The sequence below is a fragment of the Colius striatus genome, chromosome 5 (assembly GCF_028858725.1).
Source record: "Colius striatus isolate bColStr4 chromosome 5, bColStr4.1.hap1, whole genome shotgun sequence".
Taxonomy (NCBI): domain Eukaryota; kingdom Metazoa; phylum Chordata; class Aves; order Coliiformes; family Coliidae; genus Colius; species Colius striatus.
Window position 1 is genome coordinate 37,267,925 of NC_084763.1, and position 26,734 is coordinate 37,294,658.

Below are 26,734 nucleotides of genomic sequence, written 5' to 3' on the forward strand. Positions count from 1 at the left end.
TTAGAATGCCCCAGTGCATCTCCGTGCACCTGCTAGGTGTGACACAGGCCTCTAGAATACTTGTTTTCTTCAACAATCAGAAGTCAGTCACCAAGACTAACTAGGAAGCCCAGAGTGCTGAGTGCAACTCAAGGGGCACTAGATGCCTGTTTCCAGCCCTTGCTTCAGGTATTGCTTCAGATGTTGGGTAGATACTCAAATGTAGGTGTCCTAACATCAGACTCAATCCCATCCTCTGAGCAATTAGTTACCGTTTTCCCCAGGCACAGGAGTCAGGTACAGAAGTCATTTTGATCCAGCTGGCTGTTCAATGGCATAATGAGTGTCAAATGGAAAGCTTCTACTCAGTCTGTGAGCTCCTGTGTCAGTGGAACACAAATCTGTGTTCTTGTTAGAAAACAACTGAGACAGCAAAAAAAATACATCTTAGCCTCCCAAAAGAGCTATAAATTAGGAACTTTGATCTTACCTATGTGGCCTATGGCAGCTGGATATGAATTTGGTTCTGCTAATGTTTTGAGGTGGCTTCAAGCTGTGTAACTGAGCCAGCATCATGCTGGGCTTAAGTTGATGTATCATGGTTAGGAGCCACAGCTACCCATCTTCCAGCTGGCTCAGAACAGGAAAGTAATGAACTCAGAGGCATCTTGGATGACAAAGATACTTCCTAGTTGTGCCTGAAAGTCTTTGGACAGAAGATACGGTGTCTTTAAATTATATTGGTGACGAAATCATCCAGTCATTAGGCTGAAACCTGGCTGCAGGGAGCCCAGCGTGCCATAGATTTGCAAAGCTGGTGTAGATAAAGACATAAAGCTGTGCTTCCCCAGTTTACCTGGTAGATGCTGTCTGGAGGATAACTCTGCACCATCTGATGCAACATGATTGTCACATATAAGGTATGGCAAGGACGAAGACTCCAATGATGTGACCTGCTGTGGTCTGGAGAGCAAGGCTAACAGAGTGTCCAGACCATCTTCTTTCTAACAGAACACCCCTCTTCCAAAGCCTGTGTAAGATTTAAATCTGCAGTTTAGTGAAGTGAAACATCTTCCTTGAAGCAGGAAGAGGGTCAGACAGAAGAGTTATGAAACCATTTTACATGAGATGAGCTTTGGCCAACACATGACTGATTCTGGGCATGTTTTTCAGCCCTGAGAGTGTTGCCTCCAATTCTATCAGAAATGCAGATTGCGTGTGTAGGCTGGCAGAGAGTAATCTTGCCACCCTGTCAGCTTAGTTTCTCGTAGGCATCAAGGCAGTTCTTGTTTCTATGGTATTTGAATTTGCCTTTAGGAAGCCATGCTAGTGTCAGCAACAGAAAAAGTGTCGCGCCTGTTTTTCCTTCAGCATCAGTGCATCCAAGAGTTTCATTATGGATTTTTACAATTAGTTTTTCTCGTGTTTTGAACTATACCTTCTTAAGACTGAAGATGAAACAGCGTTTAGGAGCCAAAGGAGGGAGCTGAGGGGTCAGATAAGAGCAACATACTTGGCTTGGGAGAAACGTTGTCTTGCAGAAGATTTCCATCACTGCATGAGCAGTTTTGGAGTGGATGATGCTGTAAGTCATATTGTTTAGTTTAACATAGTCCTGCAAGAAGCAGAGTTGATTCAATAATCTTTAAGGCTCCTTTCCAACTTGAAATATTCTTGATCCTGTGAATTAAGTGTGAAAGTAAATAATGAAAGCAATTTGCCAGTGCTGTAGCTGAACAGTACAGCATTTGCATTTCTGATAGGCTCATCAGATCACATGTGTTTTCTTCCTCATTAGGTGTTTCTATGACTTGGGATAAATAAAATTTAGTGTGGAATTCAGAACTTGTATGTTTGTGAGGTTCTTTTTTCTCTCCTGCAGTCTATTCAGAAAATGGGCCTTGCATGGGGAAGTTTATTTTAGGGGATTTTATGATAGACTTAAAAATACTTACATGGTTGAGTTCTGTCCAGAAATAGCACATTACTCCATGTGTTGAAGATATATGCAGGTTTCATCATGAAAATGATTTGAAGAGTACTTGCTTGACTTCTGGCAAATACTGGATGATGTTATCTTCACAGAACAATAAAACAGATTAACTACAGCTGCTGCTTGTAGTCTCATCCAAACATTTATTCACTGACAAATTCCTTTGACTGGAATAGAATGTTAAGGGAAATTGTTAGGAAAAAGGAAACAAAGAAAGTTCAATCAAAATGAGAACATTGATGCCATTTGTAGGATTTTACTTTTATATTTTTATCACAAGGGAGGACATTTAGGTGGTTTGTTTTTAAAGGTTTCATTCTTCTAAAGTAGGGCAACATCCCAAAGTGGGGAAAGATCTGCTTAATGCCACACCTGGCAGATAAATAAGTAACTTTTGTTTTTTCCCCCAGAGGGATTTATTCTTTTAAGTAGCAAACCTCTGTCATTATTTTAACCGGATTCAATATTTATCTGGATAGTATTTTTCTAGTTCTTCCTATCCATCAAGCAAAGAAAGGAAATGCTTCTCTTTTCTCTGATGCCAGCAGCACCCCACCAATAAAGAATGTTCCATTTATTTCAAGGTCAAATTTTGGTCACATCACTAAATTCACTGATTTGGGTAGGAACATTTTTGTACTTAATTTTTCGATTACAGAGTCACAAACCTGCCAGTAATCTCCCCAGCATCCTTCTAAATAGACATTAATACATTAAGATTCACCACATTATTGAGTCGCTAAAAACAACAGGATCTCTGGTTTGTCAGGCGGTCTCAAAACTGAAGGGATTCCAACTCTTTCAGTCTGCATTGGTTCTGCCTTCAATTTGAAAGATAATGATCGTAACTTGCAAGGAATATGTCTTGGAGAAAAATCTGCCTATATAGAAAGGGCTTATTATTTATCCTTACTGACAACTGGTTCATTTTTTTATGAAACCAAACCATTTTAGTAGGGAAGTAGCATAGCCTGGCTCAGTAAGGCCATGCAGATTACTAACAATGTGCTGTTTTTTAACTTTTGAAACTGTGAGAAGGTGTGTGTTTGGTAGCTTTGTCACCATGATTTGACAAAGTCCTTAAATAGTGTAAGAATGAAAATTAGAAATCCTGAAAAAATTCCAGGGAAAAAAAGGTGGTGAGGGAAATCTTTTCTGGCTGAGATATGTAAGAAACTGTGGACAAATCCAAACTGAAATTAAATCAAGCCTATACTTCTGTGCCTGGGCAGCATGTTTGGCTTATGCATAGGCATCAACCCTGGGGCTATTATATCATTTTAAAATCAAGAAAAGTAATTACTGTTTCCTAAATTGATTAACTGTTCCTTAATGTCAGTGCTTAGAGATCCATGCTGATTTAATCATGTTATCTCTTTACCTCCAGAGGAAGTATGCGCTCCACTACAAGATTGCTCTCATCATAAACTACCTGGGGCACTGTATTTCAGTTGGGGCCCTTATAGTTGCCTTTTTGCTTTTCCTGTGTTTGAGGTGAGTAATCTGTTTGCATGCTTCTAACTTGGTTGGGTGTGTGACGTTGGGTTACTCAAGGCCTCAATACCACTGTCCAGGTAGCGTATAGTCTTGAGAAATCGTCATGGCTTTTTTACGACCAGGCATGTATATGGTTTTGTTGACTAATGCTTTGGATGAGCTGTTATGATGGCCTCTGTGTGCAGGACCTAAAGCATATTACTACTCAAGAAGAAAACTGTACATGATTTATTGATGCAGCAGAAAAATTCAGCAAGCAGAGAGTGCTTCATTAAAGGAAACTGGGAGTTTGAGAGTGTCAAGTTGCAAGTTTTGGGGACAAGTTTTCTTTTTTTATAAGGCAATACATGGTAACATAAGGCATTTTGCATTCCCTGACAGATAACACCTAGATCCAGGCCAAAGGAGACTGAATACAATCTTTCCATTTTGCTTTGGGTTAATTTCAATTTTTCTTCCATTAATGGACCTAGAAGGTTTTTTAAATATCAAGATAAATGTGTTTAGAGGAGCTTTGTCTCCATCAGTACTTGTGAAATGATTGCAAATTAATGAAACTACATAGAAACACTTGCTCAGTGGTACGTAAGGGAGATTAGTCAAATGGATACGTCAGTGAAAGTTTGTGAAGAAGAGTTAGGGCTTCAGACAGAAGAGAAAGGACAGGAGGTAAGGAAATTCAGTGGAAAGTAAAAGGAAGGATGTACATCAGTCTTCACATGAATTGTATATATACAGCCCGAGTCACAGCAGTGTATTTCAGTAGGAGTAGCATGGTTGAATGTTTCTGTATGAGTTGTTGGATTACCTGACTGGTATTTCTGTTGCCTAGGAGCATTCAGCCTGAACCAACTGTGCTAAGTGCTATGCAATGAGAATCCTTAAAAAATTCTTATACTAGTAGCAGAGGACAAAAAGGTGGAGAAAGTCCCCACAGGATTACAACATGATGATAGACAGTGTCCCAAGTGAAAGATTTGCTGCTTTCTTAGAGTGAAGCATCCCTACAAAGTCTTATGCTAAGTCTTCCTCTTCAGCATTCCTTACAACAGGGTCACTCTTATTAATAACAAGAATCATCTTCACCCCAGTGTCTATAAACAGAACAATCTATGCTAATAGAAAGGGGGAAAAAAAAGCTTAAAACATTCAGTGAGAATATTTATAGTGTATCAGTTTAAACTTCCAGGTTAAAAACCTTTCTACTGTGCATATAATGCTAAATCCCATAGTGACTGAATGAATTTATGCAGAATAAAGAATGCTGATTATTCTTTGTAACTATATTCCCTGCTTCACAGAATGGTAGGGGTTGGAAGGGACTGCCAAAGCAGGTCCAGCTAGATCAAGTCACACAGGAACATGTCCAGGTGGGTTTTGAAAACCTCCAAAGAAGGAGACTCCACACCCTCCCTGGGCAGCCTGTGCCAGGGCTCCCTCACCTCAACAGTAAAATAGTTTTTCCTTGTGTACAAATGGAGCTTTTTATGTTCCAGCCTCTTTCCATTACCCCTTGTCCTTTCACTGGATACAGCAGAAAAAAGTGATGCCCCAACCTCCTGATATCCACCATTTAGATATTTGTAAATATTAATAAGATCCCCCCTCAGTCTCCTCTTCCCCAGAGTAAACAGCCCCAGTTCCCGCAGCCTTTCCTCGTAACAAAGATGTTCCAGTTCCCCTGATCATCTTGGTGTCCCTGTGTTGGACTCTCTCCAGAAGTTCTTTGTCCCTCTTGAGCTGGGGAGCCCAGAACTGGACACAGGACTCCAGATGAGGCCTCAGCAGGGCAGAGTAGAGGGGGAGCAGAACTTCCCTCAACCTGCTGCCCTCACCTTTCTTGATGTGTCCCAGGATGCCATTGGCCTTCTTGGCCATGAGGGCACATTGCTTCAGTTCTGAGTTTTTTATAGATGCTCGAGTAAATAACACAAAAACAGATAATGTGGTATAAATGTATCCAGCTTCTAACACAGAAGTGGCCTAGCTGATTACTTTATTGATTTTCTGATGTTTAAACTTTGACTTTTGAGATTTAGGTTTTGCAGTCAGCTTCAGCATTAAAAAAAAATGACTGAAACAATTAAGTGCTTCCCTGTATATGCTGTGTATTAAAATACTCCATCTTTTCAAATTTCCATCATGCAAAAAATATCTAGTGTCCAGCCATCATTAAACAGCAGGAGCTGTCGTGTTGCATTACATTTTCCCTACGCAAATTCTAAGTTATACAAATCTTCGTCACATCTCTTCAAAAAGTCCCAGAAAAAACAGTTTTGATAGTTTTGTTCTGGGTTTTTTTGAGCTCTTTTTCATTGTTTTGGTTTGGATGGAAGAAGGCGTCTACTGAGTAAAATGAAAAAATGTAGATAATTCCTGGCTGAAAAAAAAAACCAACAGAAGACCCTGGAGGCTAGATCTGATAAACCTACATCTTGGCCCAAAGTAGAAATCTATCGGTTCCTTATTCCTGCTCCACTCTACCCACCTACTTCACTCCCTGAGTGCCTGCTGAGGGTGAAGACAGGAGAGACCTCCAGGCAGACTCAAGTTCTACAGCTGCTCCATATTTTTGTGCTTCTCGCCCATCCATCACCTGCTTGATTTTCCTTTGTTCATCAGTGCAGATGGAATCCCAAAGTCAGTCCTATCTGAAGGAAGAGACTGGAGCATACATGCTGTATTGGAACATCACTGCTAGGAAGGCTGTGGGATCTCTCATACTGGAGATTTTAAGAGCAGGCTAAATATCTGTCTGTCATGGCAAAGAGTATTGCTCCAGTTTTGGAGAACAAATTCTTCTTTCTTGGTTGTGCAATGAAAAATAATCCAGTAAACATTTAATTTAGCACCTAAATAGTAAAAAGTGAAGCCCAAGTTACAGGAGAGAGTTTGAGTTTGTTGGCACATTGAATGGCAACAAGTCATTGAGATAGCTCCTAAAGACATGAGTCAAGGATAGTTCCTCAAGGTCTAAATGTAGGAGGTCTTGAAGGTGTGCAAACCATGCTGTCTTGACAGTGCAAAACAAAAAAAACACATGAACAAAAAGAAATATTCTAAGAAGGAAAAAATAGGAATTTGTGCATAAACCAAATGCTCTGTAGAGCTGCACTAATCTCCAGTGCAGGATCTGGAGAGATTTGCTCAGGGCACTTCACAGAGCATTGTTAAATATATCTGCAGTACTGTGAATCTCACAGTCTGTGTGTTCTCATTAACAGTAAGAGTTTGATCCATCCCTCAGGTGCACACAAGCAGTTTCTGCTGATACAGCTCTCATCATACCATTTAATCACATTCTCACAGTAGAAATGCAGAAATTTTCCATAAGAGGAATCCTGCTATTAGTAATACTAATCAAACCAAAGGAGGAGAGAGAGGCAAAAAAGAGGTGCAAAAGGTTTAAAACACTTATTTTGTTCTTTACTGTTGCTGATAATCTTGAAATCCAAAGTACTTTGTCCTGGCTTTTTCCTTGTTAGTAGTGTGCTGTTGTACCAGCCTCTGAGGGGCAATAAGAGTGCATTGTAAAACTGACTTGTTATTAAACAATGTGTTGGCAGTGGCCAGCAGTGACCTGAATAGATTCAATCAGAAGAATTTTTATTTGTGCAGTAGTAACTGAAGAAGAAGTATCGGCAGACAGGTATTTGTTCTAGGAAGCATCTAAGTCCCCGCTGAGTTTAGAATCTAATAAAGGATGATGGCAGTGAAAGGAAGATAGATTGAAGATTAAAAATGACCTGTCCTTCTGCACAGGTTGCTGGATAAAGGCAGCTCTCAAAAACAACAAACCCAGAAACATTGATATAACATCTTTTGTCATGAGAACAGTGCTAATGAAAGGAAATTAAGGTTTTGAGGGAAACGTTGCTTTTCTATTGCCCGTAAATTTACATCTTTCTGATTCCCCTCTTTTTTTCTTAGGCCTGAAGCATGTTCCCTTTTTGTCTCTTTATTACAGCCAAAATTCCTAATTTCTCATCTTTTTTTTCTCCAAAAAGATGAAACATTTTTTTCTTTAAACAACGTGGTCACTATTTGAGGTTTTTTGGTTTGGGTTTTCTTTTTCGTTGGGTTTTTTTCCCCCTAAAAAACTGTTTCATCTGCCACTTAGAATAGCAGTGCCTGAAGTGATGATAATTCAGGCACATGACATTTTTAAAACTTCAGCATATATACCAATAATTGCAGAGTACGTGTTCAGTGGAGGCCATGGCTGTAGGTTTGGAGACAGCACTTTGTCCCACCCTGTAATAGTCTATAGCAAAGTTCTCAGGGTAAGTGAGGAATGAAAACTATGGAGCTCTGTACATAAGCACATATGCAATGAGATGGTCTTTGAAAACAAAACATCTGAAGTCCCTGTACTGCCTGAAAACATGTGAAGTATCTGTATTTAGTCTGAGTTCATGAGATGAGAAGCACTTTTGCTATTGATTAACATTAGGCCAATGTCTTTGCTTCCCACCACCTTTATTTACCCCATGTTCTTTAGACTCCTTGTATAGAGCCTGCCTAGTGCAAAAAACAGAGTACAGCAGAACCTTCAGGAAGTCCTGGAGTACCAGTAAGTAAAAGTGTGCTCAAAGAGCTATATTCTTAAAATATGAAAGGTTTCATAAGCTGCATCTGAAATAGTGGCATTGTAGCCTAGCAATATGAAGGCTGGCTAGGAGTATTATTGTTGCCTAAAAATACATCACTGTCAGATAAACATTAGAAACTGAAGAGCTACTTACGATCAAGGACAATGTCAATGCAAGAAGCAATGGGTGTAGGTGCTCTCCAGATAGACTTATAAGTGGATATTAGAGGACAATTTCCAACCTGCAGAGGAGAGAGGTCCAGGAGCAATGTAACAGAGGAAAAGTTTAACTTGGAGTTAAATCACAGTTTCAGGAATTTATAAAAGCCTTTTACTCAGTTACTTTCTGGGCCTGAGGTTTGTAGGATTAGGAGGCCATTTCCTATCCTGTGCTTGAAATATGTTCCTAGTGGTTTATTTCTGTCACTGCCAAGAATTTAGCCATGAGGCAGGTTTTCTTGTAGATGGATGCTACCTTGCTGAAAATCTAGTAGTAGAACTGCTCTGTGCAAGTTTAAATCCATGTTCACTGATTAGCTAAAACTTGTCAGTGCTCACTTCTCCTTTGGATGATGATGGAATGGTTTGAGAAGAGTGGAGCAAGCCTTGAAAATTTTCCAAGGTTTCAGAGGAACCAAGAAAACAAAGTTTAGACTTTACTGTTTATATATGAATCATGTTCAGGAGTGCAATTTGCTTCAAAAAAGAACTTGTCCTGAGTCACCTCTGGGAAGGAGAATCAGAGACATTTTCAAGACTAGATGTTACCCACTTGAAATGCACCTGCAGGTGTTCAACTGTTAAATGCTTTGATTTCCTTTTTCATCTAGATCCCTCATTGTAGCTACCCGTTCAGCATCTAACCACTCTCTCTTCTGTTTAAGCTACGAGGTGAATACTTCTGCTTCACATTACTCTGACAAGTAAAACACGAGAGAGGTGGAAAATCCTATATGATCTTTCCTGAGTTCCAGCCCAAATACTAATATATATATATATATATATATATAAAAAATATGTTTTGGTGGAAATGAGGCCGAGAGCATAAACAGCAGCATTCAATGCCTCAGGCTTTCATCCTTGGTTTATCCACACAGTATCTGCAAAGGCAGATAATTTAATAAGCATTGCTAATTGTATAATTGTATTAAAGGAAAAAAACCCCATCTGAATTTCCTAGCTGGTAATTGAAATTAATTTTCTTCTAGATTTTTTTTATAATCCCACAAGGGGATTATGAATAAGGACATGCTGTGCTCTTATATTTCTCAAGCAGCAGCTGTAAGTCAGGTAAACCACTATCAGCTCTCAGTACCCAGCTTATGAAGTCCTAAGTCTAATTCTATAATTTGAGCCAGCAGTGTGCCCAGGTGACCAAGAAGGCCAAGGGCATCCTGGCCTGTATCAGAAACAGTGTTTTCAGTAGGAGGAGGGAAGTGATCATTCCCCTGTACTTAACTTTGGTGACGCCACACCTCGAAACCTGTGTCCAGTTTTGGGCTTCTCTCTACAAGAAGGTGCTGGAGAGGATCCAGAGGTGGGTTACCAAGCTAGTAAAGGATTTGGAGCACATCTCATGAGGAACAGCTGAGGGATCTGAGGCTGTTTAGCCTAGAGAAAAGAAGGCTCAAGGAGACATGAAAGGAAGTTGTAAGGAGGTGAGAGTTGGTCTGTTCTACTTAATAATAAGCAATAGAACAAGAGGAAATGGTGCCATGTTGTGCGAGGGGGGGTTCAGGCTGGATATGAGGAGGAATTTCTTTACTGAAAGGGTTGTCAGGCATTGGAACTGCTGCCAAGGGAAGTGGTGTTTAAGAGACAGTTGGATGTTGCACTTAGGGAAATGGTCAAGGGGTGATAGGACTGGGACAAAGGCTGAACTCAGTGATCTTAAAGGTCTTTTCCAGCTGAAATGATTGTATGATTCTATTATTCTAATTTATGCAATCCAGCTGCAGTAGTCAATCTTAAAAAAAAAAAAAACAAACCATTCACCCTTCCACAGTCTGGACTGATAACTACAACCTGTTTCAACAGGGCAATGTCTTAGATAAATCCCAGAGGGTTGTAGATACAGATTGTGCCCCTGCTATTCTAAAGCTAGTTTGTTAAGAGGGACTAAAACTTGAGCTGCAAGATACCTCTAAAAAGATACATTACAGCCTCATTTCCTGTTTTGTTCAAAAATGACTGACATCTGACCTCCATTTAGCAAAGCAAATTAGAACAGATTCCTGAATCTTTTTTCACCAGCTAAATTGCAAGCACATGTTGCACTAAGTGAAATCATCTGTATCTGACTTTGTTATCCCTGTGAAAATAACGGGAATTTCCTCCAGTGGAAGAGCTGATTGCACAATCAAGACTGGAGCCATCGTAGATGGGAGTATCCAGGGAGTGGGTTCCAATTAGCCCATATGTAACCACATAGTTCTCAGGGGCACACTGAGTAGGGACAAAGCACAGGCTGCTGTAGTGTCCTATAATTATCCATACTGTTCATTGTAGGCATGCTCCCACATAGTTTGCAGGGGACCATTTTTGACCCTTGTTCAACATACTGCATAGTTAATGCTGGGCACAAACACTTCCAGTGAACACAGTCATTCTGGTTGTGTCCTGTGATCCTGTTCTGTGTTATTTGCTGTATCCTTACAATGCCAGGACTTTGTTTAAAACAGGCAGAATGCCCCAAAGGCAGGAGACAGAAGCTCTGAAAAAGGCTCAGTGGAGCATAGATGATTCCACAGTGGGTTTGATTTTAGGGCATCATGCACAGCCTACACATGAATGACATCTGCTTCTTCACCTGAGTATTTCACCATGTCCTTGTTAGAAAGCCATTATTCTCTTCCAGGGTTTTGTTCTTCCCTTGCAACTGCCCCTTGCATTTCCAGTGGGAATATTTCTATTTCCCCAGGCAGCTGCCACCAAGAAACTCATTTTCCTTGCTAACCTCTCCTGCTGCTTTTCCCATCTGTAAGTATTAGTACCAGAATATATGCAGTGATTGAGCAAGGGAAACTGTGAGGACTCCATGTGGATGAAAACTAATAGGCCATGACAGGCACGTAGCCTGAGAAATAACTTGCTATTAGGTATTTTTCCCACTCCTTGTCACTTATAGATTGTCCATGAGCTTTGCCTGCCTTGGAAAAGACTAAAGGGAAAAGGTATTTTTTTAAGTATTGACCACAGGTTTTTCTTCCTGCTTGTGTAACAGTCATGGAAGGGAGGGACTCCAGCAAAGTGCTGCCACATTTCTCCTGCCAGCTGTTTTCAGACAGACTGTGGGACAGCTGTCTTAATTGAACATCATTATTAATGAAATACTACATGAATTAATAGGTTTCCAAGCTTCTTTAATAAAGTTATCATTTGCAATTACTTCCATGCAGATGATTCAGCTAATTCAGCTAGCTTTCAACCATGCTGGCACATTGTTATGATTGCTAATGTTAATTGTTTGTGTCATGCTTTGAATCAGAAAACAGTAGCTCTGAACATCCCAGAGGAAAAATACCACTGTATGAATAAACTGAGGGAAAAGGCCATGAATCAATAGAAGGGCCACTTTGAGTTTTACCAGTGTTATTTTAGAAAAACTTTTATAGAACTCTATTTCTGTGGAGACCATTCAGTAAGGCCACCTGTACAGAAAGAGTTTATCAGATTTTTGGCATTTTGAGATTTCAGCATTTCCTAAGTCAAAAGAATGAATTTTCTAATTCTCTGCTTTCTGTATCCAACCATACGATTATGGTGATTTGATGGAAATTATGAGCAGAAGGTGCTTTCTCTACAAACAATCAGAAACTTTCTGCCCACCTCTGGCACAGGTTGCAGTCAAACTGATGGAGAATTTTGCTTTTTTTTTTGTTTTTCATTTGCTGTTATTGTTCATACTGTGGAAGCCACACTATGACACCGGGCAGACCAAGCAATTCAGAATGCCAGCCATACGATAACGAGTGAGGGAATGACATTTTGTCGTTTGGGCTTAAAACATGGCCTATTCTCAAATCAGATAAAGATGTCATTATGACCAATTTCCCACCATACACCTGACTTTTGATTCATTAATTAGGAAGGCCAAAGAGAAGTATGTTTGCTTTCACCTTAATTGCTTCTCTGTCTCTAACCTGCTACAGAGCTGAAGCTAATGCTTTTATGGGGCTCTCTGTATGTGTGCAGTGAGTAGGAAGTATATGCTCCCAGATCATCTTATTTGGTTCTGGCCAGTACAGAGGCATACTCTAGGACTCACAACTCACTGGAACACACACATTTTCCTCTACTACTGTCCTCAAAATCCTGCAGAAATAAAACAAGGTACTTCTTAACTCAATCTCCTGTGAAAAAGGTAGTATCGCTTGCTATACTCTTCTACCCAAAGCCTCACACCAATTAGCTTTGAGGCAGAGGCCTGCCTGCCTGCCATGAGACACCCCTGGCAGAGTGGCACAGAACCAAGAGTCTCGTGCACAGGGTCTCAGTGGAAACTCCAGCCTTCTCAGACACGGTCATCTGGAGATCACTCAATAACAGGCAAAACGCTGGTTCTTCAGAAATCGTGAGGTGATGATAAACACTTTAACATAAAGAACCAAGATGCCTCCAGTATCAGTATCTTTTCTCCCTCCAAGTCAGAAACTGTTAAGTCTTCCTTTTTTCTCCTTTTCAAGGAAATCCTTTCCCTTCTGTCTGCTTCTTCACTCAGTGTAACATAAAGCTCTTGCATGTGCTTTTCTGACACTACTTGGTGTATTTCAGGAGGAATTTTCTGGCTCAAAATATGTTAGGCACAGATGGAAGTGAAATTGCTTGCTCTCATAACCCACAGGACTAGCAGTTTCCTGCTGTCTAGTACCAGGCTCTTTCAAACTGTTCTCCCAGCAACTCCCAAAGGACAGGAGAGAATGCAGTTGTGAGGAAATGCTATCCAGCCCTTGAGAAGAAATAGGCAAGCAGAGAAAAGGAACCAACATAGACAAACGTGTTTTACCCTGAATAATACCTTATGAGCTCTTCATTCCATTGTGTTAGTAGAACAGGCCATGGCCTGACCCCAGTGGACATAAACCATGAAAGGAGTTCAGTGACTGCTGTGAGGAGTTGAGGTCACCAATGAGATGATTTAATGTGATTAAATGTGGTCTCTGAATCAGAAATATCTTAAAACTTCTGATTGCCAGAAGCAAGGAGGTAAAAGCAAGGAAAAACTAGCTGTCTACCTCTCCTCTTTCCCGTACTATTTCCCAAATTTATCACCTCTGGGGCCTGAGTCATGGCCTACGTGGCTCATTGGTCTGACTGAAGATGGCAGTTCTTATGCCTTTATGTTGTGGCCTCAGTTTTTGTATCTCTTCTCACTGTATTGCTCAACATTTTTCCTTATTCCATCCATCCTTGGGCCCATGCTCCAGGGAAGAGTTAGTAGAAGAGGCCAGCCAAAGCCTAGACCAACACTTTTTGTCGAAAAGGATCAGGGCAGGAAGCAAATATAGGAAAAGGCTCTTTAATGGAAGCCCCCAACCTCAGTCTGTGGGGTTCTGTGATGTGCCAGCTTTCAGGTCTCTGACATGGTGATTTGTGCTGCTGTTCTTAGAAGTTGGGCTACACTTGCACCATTCAATACATATCAAAGCTTGTAAACCAGGTGGAAATGGTGTAAACAATGTTCCCTGACATAAAGATGAATATGAAAGCTTCTGTCATTAGATCTTTTAGGCTAGGGGACTTTAAATGGCTCTGTAACTCATCAGAGATGCTGTAATTGTATCTGAAGCACCAGTTCAGCACCAATCCCCTCATAACCCACCTCTCCCCTCTCTTGGACTCTGTGCCTGCTTGAGAAGGTAGCTCTCTACTGTCTGTTCTCTCATTTACCTGATTTTGTCACTGCCACACTCTCCAGATTGTGATATCTCCCCACAAAAGTGAGAATAATCCCAAATTTCTTACCTTCTGAGTTACGAAGGAATGCATTCATGCCAATCACTGTGACTCCAGGAAAACTCAATTTACTAGCTTATAATACAGCTCAAATTTGCTTCAAATTCCACCTCCTGCCATTTAAAATGTGATTTGAGTTCCTTTCCAGTGCTGCATGTGAGGGTAGTTATTGCTGTTTCTGGAGCACAGACTTGCTTATGTTTTCACTCCACAGAGTGAAGGCAATAATTAATCAAGGAGTAAGGAACTGTGCAGCTCATTGTTACAGAAGATTGTTATGATTGTTTAAGAAATTTTCAAAAAGGGAGAGGTCACTTTCATGACTAACAGGAGCATTTAAATTTAAATTAAGGCTCATAAACTTAAGCTCCCTTCCATCTACCAGGAACCAGGAAAAGCCCTGTGGAGGACAAATTACCCTTATGAATATTATGAGTTTCTTCCTCAGGCTTGAAGATGAGTATGACAAGGTCAGCTTTGTCCTTTCACCGAGCATTGGCTGCTCTGCAGGTTTCCTATTACTCACTAGATTTGTTGCCCTGTTTGGGACATGTCCTTCAGTTTCTGTCCACCTCAGACTCCAGTCTGGCTACACAGATAAACTTTATGCACAAGGTAAGCCCCTGATCCCAGCAGAACAGTCTCATGTGAGTAGTGCCTGAAGTGAAGGGATCCTTATCTCAGTCAGTATCCCTCCAGATGCTTTACCCATGCTAAATTATGATAACAATATTCACCAGCAGTGCCTGTAAATGAAAGCAGCTTTCTCAGGTGGCTGGGAAGAGATCTTTCCCTTGTGATATCAATTGACTTAGTTGCAGTCCTCTAATATCGTGCCCTGCAGCCTCCACACACTATATTAACAGTTTCTCCCTCCCCAGTATGAACCTGACAGTTATTTCTCAAGCTTTTACTGCCCTTGGCTATGAATTGCATTACTGCCACTGTGATTTCCCTGCTAGTAGTAGTTAGTAGACAGAAACAAACAGACACCATGATCTCTGGGCTCTCTGCAAACAAAAACAAACTTTGAGTCTCCAACTGGGACTCTTGCTAAAAGAGGAAGAAAGGGAAAAACAAATAAAAAAAAGGAATAGGTTAAAACCATTCTGTGCCTAGGGTCACAACACTGCCTGAGCCATTAAGAAACTGCAGCACTTTCAGGCTTGTGTTTCTCAGTCTGACTATACTGGTTTTCCCATTAAAACCCTAAGTGCTCTTAACACCCGCAGAGTGGTGGCACAAACATCACAAAAGCAAATACTGCCCCTCACTCATTTGCACTGCTTTGCCAAGGCAATAATGTGGAGAATGTGACTAGGGAGAGACCTCAGCCAGAAAAGCAAAATACTTGCTCTGGAGCCTCTTCTCCACTGCTTTATTATTCCCAAAGACATGAAGATTTTATCAGGTCAAATCATCTGCTCACTATCTGTGCCACACACAGGGAATCTCAGAAGGGGAATAGCTTCATAGTACAATGTTGTTGATACTTCAAGTATGGCTTCTACTAAAGTTAGTGGGCATGGGAGCCAACTGTCCCTAATTAATATCCAAAGCATTATTTGACAAGGCTTCAGGCTTCATTTTGGTAAATTCTAGATGTTGGCCACATTTATAATTCATTTTACACTTAAATTTACATCTTCCCTCAGCACATGTGGGTTTTTGGAAACAGGGAGCATTTTGATTTGTACTCCTCTGTAGGGCCTGGGAATTCCCAATCAGACTCTGGGTCTTGAACAAACATCACTAAAAGCTTGTGTCTGTGCCAAGCATCTTGCAATCCAGACAAAAGCCAATGGCTAGATGCAGAGTGATGGGCGAAGGAGACAAAACAGTATGAACTGAGAGATAATAAAGAGGGAAAAGAGTATGCAGCCAGTAGATGTTGAATATGTCTTTATATTCCAAGACATGGAAGAGAATGTGGTTTCGATGACTAGGATCCTAGTAGGGGAAAAGTCTACAACTACTTGTTTGATCCTATTTGCCTCTGTGGCTAGTCCAGTGTTCTTTTGTAAATCTATGGGAATAAGGTTTCTTCCAGATGTAGTGAAGTTCCAGCAACTGGGATCATTAAACTACATCTAAATGGAAGCATGCTGCAAGGATATTTGTTTCTCACTCCTTTATCTTATCTGTCAAGAAATATATTCAAGTGTCAAGAGTGTTGGATGTGTTTTGTTGTTAGAGCTCTCAAAAGCAATTAATTTCATGCCACGAACTCTACAGTTTTACCTGAATTCTCTGAGTTTCTAGTCCCCTACCTCCCACTCCACCTAGAAGCAGTATTTCAAACTCTTTCCTTAATCTGCTAATCCTTAACCTGAAGGGAGTGAATAACACATCTAGATGAACAGCACCCACAGGATATTTATGTGCAGAACAATCAACAGAGTACAGACCTTAATAGCATGTTTCAAAGTCTGTCCAGAGCCAGATGGGTTCCTGGGGTTTATCATAGAGGGCAGTAGGTGGTGGTTGCCTGGTTGATTTAAAAGCCTCACTGTGAACCTTTGTCTTTTGTTAGAAGTGAAATTTTCAAAGTGAGACACTTCTCTGATATGTTCTCTCTCAGCACAGGTTATACTGGGGGTTTTGTGGCCTAAATAAAAGTGAATGGATCTGAGCAGCTGGAGATTTGTTTTCACAATTGACTCCAGTCATGAGTCACTGAGGCTCTCAAAACCAAATACCAATTTCATACCTGGAGCCTGAGTTGTTAAACTCAAAAGCTGTTTTAGCATTGACTTAGTAGGGTTATACCTCTGAGAATATTTCCATAACTTTCAGTGTCTCATATGTAAGAGATCTTCTATTTGTTTTTGGGTTTGTTCTGGGTGTTTGGGGTTTTTTTTTTTAATTGGATTGCTGTGAAATCTTTGATAGATTTGTGAGGCCAAAGGACATAACAGAATTGCTTAGGCCCTTAGAGTGACTAACAGAGTCTTAGGAAAAGTGCAGTAAGCGTTCTTTTATAGAAAAATAGTGTTTTGCTATCTTGTTTGTCATGCAGAAGACCTGAGGCAACAGCAGAGTTGTTTGCTGGATTGTGCCTTTTCTTTTTGCTGTCACTGGGATGAGGCACAATAAGTTACAGTTGAACAGATTTGAGAACACCACTCTCACTGTTGCCCAGTCACCAGTGGTGGCTCCCCAGGGCTCAGTGCTGGGGCTTGTTCTCTTTAACGTCTTTATCAATGATCTGGATGAGGGGATCCAGTGCACTCTCAGTAAATTTGCAGGTAACGTGAAGCTGGATGGGAGTGTTGGTCTACTTGAGGGCAGGAAAGCTCTTCAGAGGGCCCTGGCCAGTCTGGATTGATGAGCTGAGGCCAATTGTATGAGATTTAACAAGGCCAAGTGTCAGGTGCGGCACTTAGACTGCTACAACCCCAGTCAATGCAACAGGCTTAGGGATATGTAGCTGGAAAGCTGTCTGGAGGAAAAGAACCTGGGGATGTTGATTGACAATGGCTGAACACGAGCCAGCAGTGTTCCTGGGTGGCCAAGAAGGCCAATAGCATCCTGGCTTGTATCAGAGTTAGTGACTGTTCTCTTGTACCAGGCGCTGGTGAGGCTGCACCTCAAAATACTGTGTCCAATTCTCGGGCCTCTCACTACAAGAAGGACATTGAGGTGCTGGAGCATGTCCAGAGCTGGGCAACAAAGCTGGGGAAGGGTCTGGAGCACAAGTCTGATAAGGAGTGGCTGAGGGAGATGGGGGTGTTTAGGCTAGAGAAGAGGTATCCCCAGAGGTATTTAAAAGACACATAGATGAGATGCTGAGGGACATGGTTTAGTTTAGAGTGCTTTACAGTGTTAGGTTAGTGGTTGGACTCAATAATCTTAAAGATGTTTTCCAGCCATAACGATTCTACGTTTGTCCCATATTACTTGACAGCTTCCTTTGTAAGCAGGGAGACTGATGCAGAATGCTAGCCTGATGGTCCCAGGACTGGCTGTTTGAAGACCTGTGGAAGTGATGTTAATAACGGGAATGTTCTGCATTTAGCTGAGAAGAGATTATTTAGTTGAAAACTCTGCAACTGCAAAATTGCAACTTGGCATTTGGCTTACTGTATCATTTCACACAATGCACGACAAGACAAATGATCCTGCCGTAGATAACTGAAACTGTAACGAGTAACTTTCTGTCTAGTTTCAGTGATTGCTGTCATCAGCATCATGCACTGGCTGCCTCTTGGAGCCATTTTCAGCAGCAAGCACAATTAAGATGTCCCTTCTTTTGTTTTATGGCACTGTGTCCCAACATATTTGAACTCGTATTTTATATTATGCTGATATTTTACATTGCACTGGTGTTTAACATTTCCTTTGAATGGGGGCTGGGAACGGCCTTAAAATAGACATAAATATTTTCTGGTGAAGAAGAAAATGCAACCCTACCTTATTTAAGAGAGCTTAGTACAGCCTTCTAAGTTGAGGATTGAAAACTAGTCAGTCCATGCTGTCCTACTGCATAAATGGCTCTGAAAATTGAGCTTGACACGGGCGACCCTGTTCAAGAGAGTAACCAAATGTAAATTATTTCAGTTTTGCCACTCCAGCACAGATATTTGTTATCAAACCTCCTTCTATGAACAACGTAACAGACTTCAGTGCAGCATGGTTGTTTAGGGGATTATCAGATCTAGTTGATATTATAATAGAGTTGATGGGATGGAGTGAAGGGTAGCAGAAAGGATAAGGAAGGATGAAATGAACATTTGAATATTTGAGTGTTTCCAGTAGATCTTGTTTCACTTGCTTGAAATGAATTTTGTCAAAGAATGCTCCTCACCTTATCAAAACAAATCACTGTGCATGGCTTTGCAAAATTTATGCTGTGGTTTCTGGAAGAAAGGTATATAGCAAGGAAAATAAGCATGGATGTTGTCATCCTTCTGTTGCTGTTTTACATTTATATCATTAATTTGTGTTGTGACTACACTGAAAAATCCAAATTTTGGCTTTGGTACTGGCTGTGCAATTTACAGAGAATGGGACCAGACCCAGATATACTTGCTAATACAGCCAGCCTCATAGACTGGTTTTACTGACCCATTGCACAGACAATCCTCCTGTTTCATACTGCAAGAAAGGTAATGGAGGGAAGAAAACTTGAGGATTTTTGCAAGCGAATAGTATTAGCTTGCTTATTTTTGTATAGTCATTAATATATATATGTATATACTCACTATATATGATGATTTAAATGTCCTTCCCTATTTAGGAGTATCAGATGCCTGCGGAATATCATCCACTGGAATTTGATCACCACATTCATCCTGAGGAATGTGATGTGGTTTCTGCTTCAAATGATAGATCACAATATACATGAAAGCAATGAAGTAAGTGCTTGGAGGTAGCCTGTCTCAGCCACGTAGTCTGGGAGCAGGCAGGGACGCTGCATTTCTTCAGCTGAAAGGGCACCGATCTACATGCTCAGTGTAACTTTCATGTCATTTAAAAAAAGATGAAGAAAATGAACTTAGATTTACTAAATTTTTATTTATTTCCTCATTACTAAATGTCAAAGGGGGTTTTTAAATATCCTGCCCAAAAGCTGCTCTCTTCTCTTCATTAACCATAGATATTTTCCAAATGTATATACTGTGAGACAGTATTGTGCAAGACACAAAATTTGGTAGTTCTTGAACATTTTTGTCACAGTGATATGCACCAATGTAGGGAAACCATTGATTCCAGAGGGAAACATCTGCTTGAACAGGCTACATAAGTAATTGATTTGTTATTGAAGGTCTGAGTCATCTACTTTGTCTGATGACAGTGGGCACCTGGTTATCTAGAGTCAATAAGACTACCAAGAAAAGAAGAAATAGGGCCTGTAAAAGGGTAATTTTTGCTTGTTTATATCTTTGTGGTTCTTTTTTTTTTTTACAAAAATATGTGTTTTTTCTGTTTATCCCTTCTTCACTATGTTGAACATGAGGATGAAGTTCTGTGATATGGATTATGTCCAGCAGCAACTCCCTGTCACTGGAAGGAATGGTTTATTCCTCCAGGGACCCAAATGCTTCACTCCAGCTCCTGCTGCTTCTTCTGCACTAGTTCTGTTCCTTTTCATGATCCCTTGAAGAAGACTGAACCCTTTTAGACTGAACTCAGTAAACTGGTGGAGATCTAATCCAGCCAAAAAAATCAAGGAGTTTTCTGCTGGCATAGCTATCCAAGTCAGCTTTCTAATGTGTGACTGAGAGTTCATGGGACCGGATCCACACAATAAAAAATGAGAAGGCTGAAGAACACAAGAAGTGGGGCATCTGTCTTGATTGGCATTGAGCACTCTTGAGAAATACAGCATGTCACCATGCTCCCACTTCTGTTTCGCTGCAGATGCTTGTCTCAATGAGGACACTGAATCAGTCCCTATATAAGTACTGTCATGCCTCCCACTGTTTAGTCACCCAGCAGCCCAAATAATACAAGGATTTTGGAGTGGATTAAAAGCATCCACTCCAAAAGAAAAAGCTTGCACTTTTTTGTTGTTTTGCTGGGAATAATTCTACATTTCCTGATAGTCCCTTGTCAGGATTTTTTACTGTTCTCTTTCCCTTGTTATATTTTCCAGTGGAGTATCCTCCTTTTAGGACTATCCCCTGATATTTACCTCCATAATCCAGAAAAAAAGTGTGCTACGCATCCACTCACATTCACACATCCTCTTCACAGTGTCTTTCTTTGGAAAGTAGGTGAAATGTCTAGAGATTATGAACTGCATCCATACCTGATATCAGTCAATGTGGCTCCACTCATGTAGGAGCTGGTGCCATAGAAATTGAAAACCACCCTAGGAGCTTAGATATCCATTCATTTTAATATCAGCTGTGCACGCATCATCCTTGATTAACTTTTCAAATGTAAATTTTGGCATCTCAACTTTAATCCCATAATTTGAGAAAACAAATAGAAAACGCATTAGTACTTAGATAAAGATGAATGCTATGCATAACTGTATTATTATTCAATCAGGTGCTCCTTTGAGAAGATGTAGCTTCTATTAATTCACTCTTTGCTTTGTCTGTGTTCCTGACATTTTCACACTACGGGAGATGGTGATATATGAGCTTTATTGTTGACAGTTTTATGCTGCATGATTCACTCTTGTGACAATACTGCAAATCTTAATACAGATTTTTACAGATATTTAGGAAAAATCAGTTGGAGTCAGGCACTCAAACGCCTTTTGAAATGTGACCACAAAGTGCCAAGGAAAATATAAACCTGCAAATACAAGGACATGTGTCAGTTTTCATTAACTCATCCTTTCTCTGCAAAACACTGCAGTCTTTTTGGGACAGTGCTTTATAACACCGCCAAAATCAATGGGAGCAGCACCATTTGTGCTGGCTAAAGACATGATCACAGAATCACAGAATCTTAAGGGTTGGAAGGGACCTTTAGAGATCATCCAGTCCAACCCCCATGCCAGAGCAGGACCACCTAGAGTGGGTCACACAGGAACTCATCCAGGTGGGTTTTGAATGTCTCCAGGGAAGGAGACTCCACACCCATCTGGGCAGCCCATTCCAGTACTCTGTCACCCTCACAGTGAAGAAATTTTTCCTTATGTTTCTTTGGAACCTCTTATGTTACAGCTTGTACCCATTGCCCTTTGAGAACAGTCTGGTTCCATCCTCCTGACACCCACCCTTTACATATTTGTAAACATTAATGAGGTCACCCCTCAATGTCCTCCAAGCTAAAGAGGCCAAGGTCCCTCAGCCTTTCTGATCATTGGGGATTAAATAATTGAGTTACAGAAGCATCAAAGACTCAACGTGGAAACATTTTACATGAAGTTATAGTGCACATGTTAATGAATCAAGAAGGGGACTTGCTGAAGATAACTGGAGCCTAATAGTGGGTACACATGGGAATGAAGAATCCTTGGTCAAATAAATGAAAAGATATAAATTAATGAGTTCTGCTAATTTTTTTAAATAATTCTATAAGAATAAATCCACAGTTCCAAAAGGAATTATTCAAAATTCATTTTGTTCTGGTTTCCTATGGAAACGATGCAGAGGGAGATCTCATCACCATTATGTGTGTTTGTATCTGTCCCAGTATCTTCCCAATCCACTGGACAATTCCACTCCCTTCTGGTACAGGAGCAACAGACTCAGATATAATTATTTTTTACAGTTTTGGGGAAAAGAGGCAGCTGTGGAGAGGACAAGAACTGTGTAAGGGTTGCAACTAATGGAGAGAAAGGAACAAGAGACGCTGTAGCAGAGAATTTACATGAGATTGAGGCCACAGAGAAAGATTTTATTCATGCTCATACCTTTGAAAAATCAAATGTGAGATTTAGAGTCTGTAAACTTAGTCTGACTAGTTTGGAGGATCAATCAGGAATGGAGACAAAATATTTGTTTGGTGTTAGCAAAAAATAGGTTGTTTTTTTAACTCCTTGCTTTATTTTCCTTCGTTCAGGCTAAAAGCAGGGGGAAAAGGAGATAAAATTTAAACAAAACTTTTAAAATAAAATGCTTCATCTTCTTCTGAGTTGTTTAGCTTTTTTATTCCTATTTTAAAGGTGAAGCCAAACTACATTTCAGCTTTTAATGAAATAATACAAAAATGGAAGCAATAACACATCCAAAAGATTTCCTGTTTATTTCGACTCAATAAACAGAAGTGATCACAACTTGTGACTAGGCTATCATTTTGTAATTATGTTTCTTGTCCAATAAATTCTTACTTCACAGAATTTTGAGGGGTTTGGTATTAAATCTGCTCTCTGTTGACTGCCTAGAGATCATCAGTACCTCATTATGAAGTCTGAAATAAAATCAATTGAAGGTCAAAAGTTTCAAATACTTTGGTAATTAAAAGAGTGGAGAATGGTGAGAACAAAATGACATCAATGATACCAGCTAACATACATGCTTCAGGGAATAAACAGAATGCCTGCTTGGTCAGAAAGAAATTTTCCCAGACTTCTGTGTGTAGCACTATGGAAATTACCATCAGCAGTTACTTGTGATTTATTGCCCTCTATCATCATCTCATCTGCCTCTCTGTAGCCAATTATGTATTCCATAGCTGTGGTCTCACTTCACAGCCTTTAGGAAAAGATATCTTTACTGATAACATCAAGCCTGACCAAAAATTCCTGTTGCAGTTATGGCAAGATTCAGGGGTGGTGTGTGTAGTGATGTGATTGACAGACTGAAGCACTAATGGCAGGAATAGAAGTGATGAAGTAGCTGATAAAAGCATATCTTTAAAGTAAAATATATTTTTGTTGAAATGTCAGTGGTGCTCCTTCTCTTCAGTGGAAATTTAGCAAGACTGACATTAACTTCCTTCTTTTCTTTTCATTGGGTTGCTCAGCAGGTGGTTTATACTCCCAAAGACAGATTCACACTTACATTATCTTTGGGTAGAACCTTAGGCTATCTCTGAAAGATCACCTGTAGTCAAATGACCTGCCTCCTCTTATCTTCTTTCCACATGCCTGCTTCTTAAATCGCTTGCAGACTGCTGGTGTGGACATGAATTATGACATGTTAACTTCCCAGACATGCTCAGATATAAGAGATCCTACAGGTTGTGATCAAAACCAAGCCTCAGCAAAAAGACACAGACATAGCTGAGTTCATGACAACCCCTAAGATACTGTGATTCTCAGTCACGGGTATCAATCTGCATCCCATAAATTAATTCTACCATTGATTTTTAAGGGAATAACAAGAATAATTTAAATGTTCTCACTGTTATTTTAAAATATCTTTTTCTGTTTCCTTTTCAGCCCTGGTGTCGATGTATTACCACTGTCTACAATTACTTTGTGGTTACCAACTTCTTCTGGATGTTTGTGGAAGGCTGCTACTTACACACCGCTATAGTGATGACTTATTCCACAGATAAGCTGCGGAAATGGGTCTTTCTCTTCATAGGATGGTGTAAGTCACTTATGTGTTTAAAACTGTGTTATGTAGCACCTGACATTCAAGTGATAAAGACAAGAGTAGCAGGAGTGAACTTTAAAAATCCCATGGTGGTGAAATCTGACATTCAAACCTTAATTTGTCACATCGATGTGAGATCAGGTTTAGTTTTTCACTGTGGTGATGACATAACACTACTAGATTGGTGCTGGATTTATCTTCTTCATTTAGATCCCCAGGCACTTAGTATTAAAGAAAGAGAACTCCCAGGCTCAGCATTTTGGGAATACAGCAGTTCATATCACACTCATATCACTTTTATTGGCAAAGCACTGATCACAAGCCCTTATACGCTGCTGCTCAACATGACATGAAACACAAAAGTCACTCACTGTCCATGCCCTGTGGAACACTCAGTTCAAGAGACATTTCTAAGTGAGAAGCTGACTGGAGGAGAAGCCTAATTAGCTGCCAATCCAACCTTACATCTGTCCTTTGGACTGCTGAAGGATTTGTTCCTAGAAAACAGCCTTTAACAGAGTCACATATCATCTTTGTACTATCATTGTGGCTACTCAAAGGCAGAAAAATAGCTCATTGCATGCCATGTTATTTCACTTCTACTTTGTTAGCCTGGGCCAGAGCAAAGGCTGCTTCTTTTCCCCAGCTGCAACCAACACAAGCAGTCTTACTGAAGAGGATGTAGGGCTTGCACTAGATGCAGTCTGAGTATAAGCCATCAGTGCTTTCTCATAATCAATAAGGTAAAACATACAGGCCTACACTAGGAGTGTGGCCAAAAGATTCAGTGAAGTTACTAATACTTTCTAGTCAGCTTTAGTAAGGCTGCCTTTGGAATACTGTGGTCAGTTTTGGGTCTTTTAGGTCAAAAGGAACGTGGAAAAAACAGGTTATCCAGTAGACGGCAGTGAATACAATCGGAGATATAGAGGACATGATCTGTGAAGTGAGGCTGAAGGAGCTGAGCTTGGTTATTTTGGCAAAGAGGAAGCTAAGGAGGCATCTATTAGGTACTAAGAATTATTTGAAAGATAATTACAAAGAAGATGTAGCCAAATTCTTGGTAATAGCAGATGTTATAAGGACAGAGGCCACAAATTGCAGGCTGAGAGGTTACTGTTGGACATTGAGAAAACAGAAGATTTAGCAAAAGGTGGTGCAACGCTAGAACATATAACTTGGAAGCTGTAGAATCTCTGACAGTGAAGGCATTAGATCTAAGCCCTGGCTGAGGTAGGTAGTGTTGATAGTTCTGCTTTCAGCAGCAGACTGGAGTGGATACCTTCAGAGGTCCTTTCCAACCATCATATCCATGTTTTGAACCTGGCCAGGAGAGGTTTGGCAAGACAAGTAGCTTGTTTACTTGAATACAAAATCTGAGGTCAAACAGTTATTTTCTGTTGAAAGTAGATAGGTAGGAAAAAGTCATGAATATTTTCTTTTATGAAAGTAGAATGACATTTTGTTCAGAAATGCTTCTTCCTCTCAGAATTGAGTAAAAGTAATTGAATTGCAGTTCTGAAGGCAGAAACAGCCTTTAAAACAAAATATGTCATTCAATTTGAAATCAAATGGGAGGAAAGAGGAGTTGCAGCAGAAAGAAAATGTTTATGTGGGAATTTAATATTTTTTTTCAGTATTTTTCAATTCTCTCACCAAACTGGGAAATCAGCTGCTCACACAGCTCTCACAGACCCCTTGACTGTTTTGGTCCCTAATATTTTCCCTCCTTTCCTCTCTCAGAGCCCTCTGGATCTCTGATTGCTAACGTAGCAGTAGTGTGAGCTGAATACACCTTTCCTATTACCTGGAGCTTTCTGGTTCTGCTTTGCCTTCCCATGCACATTCTTTTATGATCCTCATTCTCAAATCCTGGTTTGTTGCTTCACAAGGGAAAGAAAGGACACGGCTACATGTTGTCTAGCAAGAACAGGGGTGAAACCAGTGCAGCAGACCCTGTGAGTCAATGGTGAACAAGATGGAAGACAATACAATCCCTTGCAGGGCACAAGAACCACCAGGGTGGAGGTACAGGAGATCAGAACTGCACTGTACTTTTTTCTGAGGTCAGAGATGACCTCTTAGCAATTTAGTCCCATCCCTACTGTGTTGTGATTCTCTTTCCAAGCTATTTCATCTTTTTAAAGCCTCCATTTCTCAAAAAGAAGCAGGAAATGGTTAAAAGGCTTTGTTAGAGACAAGGCCATGCACAGTGCTAAATGAGGGTTTAAGTCACGATGTTTCCAGTGGGAAAGAAGCAGATACTAGTGAGTCACTGAATCTGGACCCCTGTTCATGCATTCACCTTAGAGTAGCAGTGATTTCAAAGGGACATGAACCTGGAGATTGGAATGAGATGTGGAGCTGGAAAGGCTTGAGTTGTTTAGTTTTCCCTGAGGTGACAGGTTAAAGGTAAAGGGAAAATGGAGGGAGGAAACTCTGCTCCTCCAGTCCAGTCTTTGCTTGGGGAATGCCTGGGTGAGAAAATTCTTCTTTTCTTTAGGAGGTCTACGTCACAAGGCCAGCTCCACTTATTCTTCTTCACTTCCAGTTTTTTCCTACAGTAAATCCCCTTCCAACTAGCTGGGGTCTGAAGGCCTAGCACAAAACAGCACTAAGGCAAGGCACTGGACATGAGACTGGTATCATAATAGAATTGAAAAGCAGAGGATATGGCACAGCTGGGACATTAAGGGTACAAATACACCTCATCAGCTGCACTGAGTTTGCACACCTGAGGAGAACTGGTTTAACACCTTCTGGGTGCCACTG

At 40.5% G+C, this 26,734-nt stretch overlaps 1 protein-coding gene across 3 annotated transcripts in view; it reads left to right on the plus strand.

Moving 5' to 3' along the window:
• The window catches only part of CRHR2 (corticotropin releasing hormone receptor 2), a 163,070-nt gene that overhangs the window by 97,894 nt on the left and 38,442 nt on the right, over nt 1-26,734 (plus strand). For all 3 annotated transcript variants that reach the window (XM_061996499.1, XM_061996501.1, XM_061996500.1), the window contains 3 exons: nt 3,360-3,466; nt 19,255-19,372; nt 23,803-23,956. In XM_061996499.1, the coding sequence (XP_061852483.1) occupies nt 3,360-3,466; nt 19,255-19,372; nt 23,803-23,956 (379 nt within the window). The remainder of the gene's footprint in view (nt 1-3,359; nt 3,467-19,254; nt 19,373-23,802; nt 23,957-26,734) is intronic.